The following is a 9193-nucleotide window of genomic DNA, read 5'->3' on the forward strand; positions in this document are numbered from 1 at the left end:
ATGGACCAAAACATAATGTCCCAGAGGTGTTCTATTCGATTCAGGTCAGGCGAGCGTGGGGGCCATTCAATGTTTTCAATTTCTTCATCCTCCAGGAACTGGCTGCATTCTCTCGCCACATGAGGCCGGGCATCGTCGTGCACCAGGAGGAACCCAGGACCCACTGCACCAGTGTAGGGTTTGTCAATGGGTCAATTCATCCCAATTCCTAATGGCAGTCAGGGTGCCATTGTCGAGCCTGTAGAGGTCTGTGTGTCCCTCCATGGATATGCCTCCCCAGGCCATCACTGACCCACCAAACCGGTTACGCTGAACAATGTTACAGGCAGCATAAGGTTCTCCAGAACCTTTCACGTGTGTCACATGTGCTCAGGGTGAACCTGCTCTCATCTGTGAAAATCACAGGGCACCAGTGGCAGACCTGCCAATTCTGGTGTTCCAATGGAAAATGCCAATTGAGCGCCATGGTGCTAGGCAGTGAGCACAGAGCCCACTAGAGGATGTCGGGTCCTCAGGCCACCCTCATGAAGTCTGTTTCTGATTGTTTGGTCAGAGACATTCACACCAGTGGCCTGCTGGAGGTCATTTTGTAGCACTTTTAAGAGTCACATGAAAAGACTTTTTGATCATTGCACATTTGCACTATTTCGTATCAGCACTATTGTGGCACGGACTGTATGCATGGTTGGTTTGCAGGACATTGTTTCCACCCCCCCCCCCCCAACTCATAAAACATGTCCTTCGATTCTTACAAAGCCACTCTCTGCTCACTCACAGCTGTCAGAAAAAGAGCCTCCAGCAAATGTTTATAGTTATTTGGTAGCCTTAATGTTAATAAACACAATGTTTTACAATGTATCATTTCCTTCTTTTAGATGAAAGGAATGAACTTCCATCTGTAAGTGAGGGCAGTTTAACCTCTTAAAGACAGCCTTTTTTTGACACTTGTTGCTTACAAGTTAAAATCAGTATTTTTTGCTAGAAAATTACTTAGAACCCCCAAACATTATATAGCTTTTTTTTTTTTTTTAGCAGAGACCCTAGAGAATAAAATGGCAATCGTAATATTTTATGTCACACTGTATTTGCGCAAAAGTTTTTCAAATGCAGTTTTTTGGGAAAAAAAATACACTAATGAATTTAAAAAGCAAACAGTTAGAGCCGGTTCACATAGGAGCGACCCGACTTGCCGGGGCGACCTGTGAGGTTGCAGTGCACAGAGCACACCGCGACCTCAGAGCGGCATGCAGACTTCATATCATTGAAGTCAATGCAGGTCGCCCCAAAGTAGTACAGGACCCTTTTTCTAAGTCAGAGCGACTTGTGTCGCTCCTATTAGAACAGGTCCTGTGCTAATCTATGACAGGCAACCCACGGCGACTTGTCAGGCAACCAGGTCGCCTGACAAGTCACCCCAGTGTGAACCGGCTCTAAAACAGTAAAGTTAGCCCAAACTTTTTATAGAATGTAAAAGATGTTGCACTGAGAACCGTGATCTTTATTCTAAGAAAAAAAAAAAAAATTGGGATTCTCATTTTATCCAGAATGGCGCAGCTCTAGTCTGACGGTAACGGTAACTGGTCAGCTGCCTTGACCCATTCAGCAATCGAAATCTGACTAAAAGTACATTTTACTACTTAAATTGATGTGTGTGGCCAGTATACAGATAAGCACATACAAATGAACTTTCAGGCAACCTCTGCCAACATTTCAATGCAAAAATTTGCCAAACCGATTCCTTTGGCCATGTTGCATTTAAAAGTAGGTCAAAGTTGCAAAAGCAAAAAAAAAAAAAAAAAAAGTTTTTCCAAACAAAGTTCCATCACAATAACAGGTAGGTCTTTCCTGCCATATAGCTACACATGATGGCAGAATCCATTGCTGGGCATGATGGGAAGGAGGCAGAGAGCCATGCCACCTACAGCAAGCAACTAGAGTCAGACATGGACACCCAATTGTCACCCTCAACCAACAATCCATTGCAAAAGCTAGCCAATCACTAGCTGGCTGTAGGTGGGATGATTTTCCATTTCCTTCCCACATCCAATAAAGGATTTTACCAAAACACCACCAGTGATGTACTTAGCTAAGGTGGCATGGTGGTGGAAAAAATTGACCGGATCTGTTATTGTGATAGGAAGTTGATTGGAAAGACTCAATGGTTTTTATGGAATTTTGGACAAACAGAAAAAGCTGCTCAGGTGCAAGTTCAGAGCCTGGTGCAGGTCAGATCCGCCATCCAAGAGTAGAAGAAATCCAAATTGAGACCGCACTCAAGGTGATAAGATGAAATCAATAAGTTCTTTATTCCTCATAAATGAAGCAAACAGACAGTGCACAAACAGACGTGTCGGGTTGACGCGTTTCACGATGCTGTAGATCGCTTACTACAGCACTACAGCATAGTGAAATGCGTCAACCCGACACGTCTGTTTGCTTCATTTATGAGGAATAAAGAACTTATTGATTTCATCTTATCACCTTGAGTGTGGTCTCAATTCGGATTTCTTTTATGGAACTTTCACCAACTTCCCGTCTAGCAAAAGCTAGCCAATAACAGCAATGTACCACCTTGACTCCTTTGTTCATCTTCACATTTAAAAGTTGGTCAAAGTTCTATAACGATCACGGAGTCTTTCCATTCAACTTCCAACCACAATAACGAACAGATTTCGTCAATTTCTCACCATCCTGTCTAGCTACATAGAACAATGGCGGTAATTTGGTGAATCCATCGTTGGGTATAATGGGAAGGAAGTAGAGAGCCATTACAACTACAACCAGCCATGGACACCCAATGGTCAACCTCAACCAACGTTCCATTGAAAAAGCTAGCCAATCACATCCTTGTATCACCTTGACTCTTTAGGTCATGTTTAAATTTAAAAGTTGGTAAAAATTCCATAAAGACCATTGATTCTTTCCAACCAACTTCCATCCACAATGAACACATCTTGCCAAATTCCCCAACACCTTGCCATCTAGCTACTTAAATGGATGGCGGTAATTTAGCCAAAGCCATTGTTGGATGTAATGGGAAGGAAGCAGAGAGCCATCTCACCTACTGCCATGGAAACCTGAAGGTCATACTCAAACCAACAGTCAATTGCAAAAGCTAGCCAATCATGGCAATGTACCACCTTGACTCCTTTGGTCCTGTTCACAAGTTGGTTAAATTTCCATAAAAGACGGAGTCTTTCCAGCCAACTTCCCACTACAATACCGAACAGATTTGGTTGATTCCTCAGCACCCTGTTGTCTTAGCTACGCACAACAATGGCGGCAATTTTGCCGAATCCACTGGAATTTGATCTTACCAAATTCCCCAACACCTTGCTATCTAGCTACGTACATGGATGGCAGTAATTTAGCCAAAGCCATTGTTGGATGCGATAAAAGTTGGTCAAAAGTTTAATAAACGTCGTTGAGTCTTTCCAACCCAACTTCCAAGCACAATACTGAAGAGATTCGGCCAATTTCCCACCACTCGGTCATCTACCTAGGTAGAACGATGGCAGTAACTTGGCAGAACCCATCACTAAGTGCGATGGGAAGCAACTGGAGATTCATCGCACTTACAACCATAGAAGTCACCCATGGATGCCCAATGTTCTTACCGAGAAGACCGCGTTCTGCAGTCCGAAGGGGATGGGGGTGAGCCTGGCCAGAGCGACCACCTTGAGCCCACCGCCCCCTTCCACCACCCGGATGACAGCGCCCAGTCGTTGGCTGCTCTCGATCTTGGCCAGCACCCAGTGGGTGAGAAGCTTCTTGCAGAGAAGGTGGGCGATGAAGGTGCCAATGAGGACGCCAACGATGACCAGTCCGATGCCCAGCACCAGGCCATAGAGGTAGCCAGCGGCCACATTGAGGATGATGTAGCCCCACACACAGGGAAGGGAGACCAGGATGAAGCCTACAATGAAGAGCAGAACTCCGACCACACTGTCCAGGCTCTCCACCCACAGCAGAAGATCCTTCAGGTAATGCCGGGCCAGCGCTAAGGAGGCGCAGCACACAGCGCTCAGCGCACACAGCAGCACCAGGCTCCGGCACCAGCACAGCCCTCCCCCGGGACAACTCCACCAATCACCCGGCGGAGGCGGCAAGCTCGGCGTGTGATGGTCCAACCCGGGCTCCGAGCCCAGCAGGCTGTCAGATTGTTCCCGGCCGCCACCGTGCATCCAGCGGCCCAGCGTCTGGCGGCCGAGGAGCTGCAGCACGGAGCCCGTCATGGCACGTCACGCGGCCGCCCGCAGCGATCTCCCGGTCAGTCCCCGGTGAGGAGGCATCGCGCACAGCGGAGGGCTGAATGGCTGCAGACGGCGCGTCCCTGGCAGCGTTTTTCTCTCCGGGGCACTGCGCTGCGACTGTGCTCTGACTACGTCACGGGGCAGGGCCCGCCCACTACACGTATGCTATTGGCTGCTGGAGGCGAAACAAGAAAACAAGCGCGAGCCCTCCCCGCCCCCTTTTCTTTCTGACTGTAGAGGCGGGGCGTGGCCAGGATGGCCAGCGAAGCGTTTGTAAAGCGTGGAGAGACACACCCCTGTTGTTATAGCTCCGCCCTTTATAAAAGTTGGGCTCGTGAGACCACGCCCCTTAACTCGGTGCTCATGTGGCTACCGTGTGTAACGGGGAGCTTCTGTACGGGGAGCCGGACAACAATCCCTGCCATGCTATAGGGGAAGGGCGCATTGTAACTTCTTCCCACACAGGGCAATGCTGATACTTTACTCCTACATGGAAAATATATTTTTTATTTGCTAGAAAACTACTCACAACCAGGGCCGGACTGGGAATAAAATTCAGCCCTGGAAATAATTTCATACCAGCCCCATAGCATTATTATCAGACATCCCAACCTGCAAAAACTCATTTCAGGGAGGTGAGACCCCCCCCCCCCCCACGCACGCCTGCGCCGCACCCCCCCCCCCCCCCCTTCCAATTTAACACTACCAGAGAATAATGAAATGAAATGTAATCAGTATACCTGGTCACTGGTACTGTTCACTGGTGCTGGTACTGTACTGGTCTGGTAACTGGTGCGGGTACTGGACACTGATGCTGGTACTGGTCCACTGGTGCTGGCACTGGCCTGGTCACTGGTGCTGGTACTGGTCCTAGTACTGGCCTGGTCACTGGTGCTGGTACTGGCCTGGTCACTGGTGCTGGTACTGGCCTGGTCATGGTATTGGTCACTGGTGCTGCTGCTGGCCTGGTCACTGGTGCTGGTACTGGCCTGGTCACTGGTGCTGGTCACTGGTACTGGTACTGGCCTGGTCACTGTTACTGGTCACTGGTGCTGGTGCTGGCCTGGTCACTGGTACTGGTCACTGGTACTGGTCACTGGTACTGGTCACTGGTGCTGGTACTGGTGCTGGTACTGGCCTGGTCACTGGTGCTGGTACTGGCCTGGTCACAGGTGCTGGTACTAGCCTGGTCACTGGTGCTGGTACTGGCCTGGTCACTGGTGTTGGTACTGGTGCTGGTACTGGCCTGGTCACTGGTGCTGGTACTGGCCTGGTCACTGGTCTGGTACTGGTGCTGGTACTGGCCTGGTACTGGTGCTGGTACTGGCCTGGTCACTGGTGCTGGTACTGGTCACTGGTGCTGGTACTGGCCTGGTCACTGGTGCTGGTACTGGTGCTGGTACTGGTCACTGGTGCTAGTACTGGCCTAGTCACTGGTGCTGGTACTGGCCTGGTCACTGGTACTGGTCACTGGTACTGGCCTGGTCACTGGTGCTGGCCTGGTCACTGGTGCTGGTACTGGCCTGGTCACTGGTGCTGGTACTGGCCTGGTCACTGGTGCTGGTACTGGCCTGGTCACTGGTGCTGGTCATTTGCTGGTACTGGTCTCAGGGCATGGCTCTCTGGTGCTGCTCTCAGGTTAGGTCACTGTGTCTGTCACAGAGTGGGGTGTCACGTTGATTGGTCCCGCGCGCGCCAAAATGCCCCCTGGAGTAGAAGATGTGGCTGTAGTAGAGAGCAAAGCTGCTGCTTGCTCTCTGCAGCTCCTCCCACAGGCGGAGTGCATGACTCATATCACTCCGCCTGTGAGCCGGCACTACTTCGGCTCCGACATGATTTCTCTGTGCAGGCTTGCTGACAGCTGACACTCTTCTGCCTGCATCGATGAGTCATCTCATCTGACTCACTGTGACTCACACACACAGCCGGGATATTGCCCTGAGCTCGCGGGTGTCCGTATTAGATGTCTGTATTATACCGACCCAACAGCATAGCGCCATTATTTTCTTATTCATAAAAGGGAAAACCATGCATTTTAAAGCACATTTGAAGAGTGTGTTATATATAGATAAGACAGATATGAAAGCATGTAGTGCTTCATATATATATATATATATGAGCAAATTCCGGTTAAAAGCGGTAAAAGTGCGGACATGGTACAGGAGATGTCAGAGACTGTGCAGACATGGTACAGGAGATGTCAGAGACTGTGCAGACATGGTGCAGGAGATGTCAGAGACTGTGCAGACATGGTGCAGGAGATGTCAGAGACTGTGCAGACATGGTGCAGGAGATGTAGGGGCTGCAGACATGGTGCAGAAGATGTCGGGGGCTGTGGGCATGGTACAGGAGATGCAGGGGCTGCAGACATGGTGCAAGAGATGCAGGGGCTGCAGACATGGTGCAAGAGATGCAGGGGCCGCAGACATGGTACAGGAGATGCAGGGGCTGCAGACATGGTACAGGAGATGCAGGGGCTGCAGACATGGTACAGGAGATGCAGGGGCTGCGGACATGGTGCAGGAGATGCAGGGGCTGCAGACATGGTACAGGAGATGCAGGGGCTGCGGACATGGTACAGGAGATGGCGGGGGCTGTCGGCATGGTACAGGAGATGTCAGGGGCTGTGTGGACATGGTGCAGGAGATGCAGGGGCTGCAGACATGGTGCAGGAGATGCAGGGGCTGCAGACATGGTACAGGAGATGCAGGGGCTGCAGACATGGTGCAGGAGATGCAGGGGCTGCAGACATGGTACAGGAGATGCAGGGGCTGCGGACATGGTACAGGAGATGGCGGGGGCTGTCGGCATGGTACAGGAGATGTCAGGGGCTGTGTGGACATGGTGCAGGAGATGCAGGGGCTGCAGACATGGTACAGGAGATGCAGGGGCTGCAGACATGGTGCAGGAGATGCAGGGGCTGCAGACATGGTACAGGAGATGCAGGGGCTGCGGACATGGTACAGGAGATGTCAGAGGATGTGCGGACATGGTACAGATGTCAGGCGCTGTGCGGGCATGGTACAGGAGATGTCTGGCACTGTGCGGGCATGGTACAGATGTCAGGCGCTGTGCGGGCATGGTACAGACATCAGGGGGTGTGCGGGCATGGTACAGGAGATATCTGGCACTGTGCAGCATGGTACAGACATCAGGGGCTGTGCGGGCATGGTACAGGAGATGTCTGGCGCTGTGCGGGCATGGTACAGATGTCAGGCGCTGTGCGGCCATGGTACAGATATTTGGCACTGTGCAGCAATGGTACAGATGTCTGGCGCTGTGCGGCCATGATACAGGAGATTTCTGGCGCTGTGCGGGCATGGTACAGATGTCTGGTGCTGTACGGGCATGGTAAAGATGTCTGGCGCTGTGCGGGCATGGTACAGATGTCAGGCGCTGCTCGGGCATGGTACAGATGTCTGGCACTGCGCGGGCATGGTACAGATGTCTGGTGCTGTACGGGCATGGTACAGATGTCTGGCGCTGTGTGGGCATGGTACAGATGTTAGGCGCTGCTCGGGCATGGTACAGATTTCTGGCGCTGTGCGGGCATGGTACAAATGCCTGGCGCTGTGCGGGCATGGTACAGATGTTAGGCGCTGTGTGGACATGGTACAGATGTTAGGCGCTGTGCGGGCATGGTACAGATGTTAGGCGCTGCTCGGGCATGGTACAGATGTCAGGCACTGTGCGGTCATGGTACAGATGTCAGGCGCTGCGCAGGCATGGAACAGGAGAGCAACACAGGACAGGTGGTCAGAGGCTGTGCATTTTTATGGGAGAGGAGAGAAAAACATGATAGGGGGTCAGGGGCTGTGCAATGGATGGTAGAGGACAGAATGTACAGGTGATCACTGACCAGAGGCTGGAGGGGTACAGTCCTATTACTCGGCTGGCCGGAACGCACCATCACGGAGAGGACTGAAAATACTTTTAAAAATGACGCCGCCCGGCACCATTACGTGACCGGAAGCTTGTACGGGTTTTCGGGAGACATTTCTTTACGGGCGCCGCTGCCCTCAAAGCGGCCTCAGGAGAGGCGCACTTGCCGGCCTAGCGGGAAAAGTCCGGTCCTGCTTACAACCCCTATACAGTATGTGACCAAAGTGAGTATACCCCTCACATTTCTGTAAATATTTGAAGAAAAAAATATATAACCCAATTTTTTGGTAAAACATAAATTATCCTGTTATGCCAAGTAAATAGATGCCTAACATGTCATGCTATAAAATTGCGTACACTCATGGAATGACGACAAACTACGGCACTTAAAAATCTCCATAGGCGACACTTTTAAAATGTTTACATGTTACCAGATTAGAGCTACAGAGGAGGTCTAGCGTTAGAATTATTGTTCTACCATTGGCAGCAATGCCTCACATGTGTGGTTCAAACACTGTTTACATATGCGGGCCTGACCTATGTATAGATTGGTTTCTGTGCACAAAGGGGCGGGGGCACTTTTAAAACAAAAGATGTATTTTTTTTATTTTTACTATGTCCCTTTAATTTTAATTATCGCTTTTTTTCCTATCACAAGAAATGTAAATATCCATGTTATAGAAATAAGGTATGACAGGTCCTCTTTATGGAGACATCTGGGTTTATAAGATCCCCAGATCTCTCCTCCCTGAAAGCAAGAGATAAAAATAATAAATAAATAAAACATTGATCTCTGCATTCCAGAAAAAAAAAATGTCAGAGAGGGGACGGGAGAGCCCAGAGAGGGGCTGGTCGGAGATGGATTGGGGGGAGGATGTCCCCTCCTGCTGCCTGTAAAAGCAATCCAGCAGCTAATCAGCCACTAGGATGACTTTCATATTGTAGGGAATCGCTGGCTGAAAAAAAGAAATACCGGGATGGTGCCTGTAGCTGCAGGCATCATCCTGATATCTCCACATCGATGCCAGGATGTCATATGACGTCCTACCAGTGGCGGC

General features: G+C 50.4%; 1 protein-coding gene across 1 annotated transcript in view; it reads right to left on the minus strand.

Moving 5' to 3' along the window:
* Positions 1-4398, minus strand: part of TMEM64 (transmembrane protein 64) — a 51743-nt gene extending 47345 nt beyond the window's left edge. Inside the window, exon 1 of the mRNA XM_082259673.1 lies at positions 3618-4398. Coding sequence (XP_082115799.1) covers positions 3618-4235 — 618 coding nt within the window. The 5' untranslated portion in view covers positions 4236-4398. The remainder of the gene's footprint in view (positions 1-3617) is intronic.
* Between the last annotated feature and the right edge of the window lie 4795 nt (positions 4399-9193).

This window comes from Pelophylax lessonae, assembly GCF_965119305.1.
Source record: "Pelophylax lessonae genome assembly, chromosome: 5".
Classification (NCBI taxonomy): Eukaryota; Metazoa; Chordata; class Amphibia; order Anura; family Ranidae; genus Pelophylax; species Pelophylax lessonae.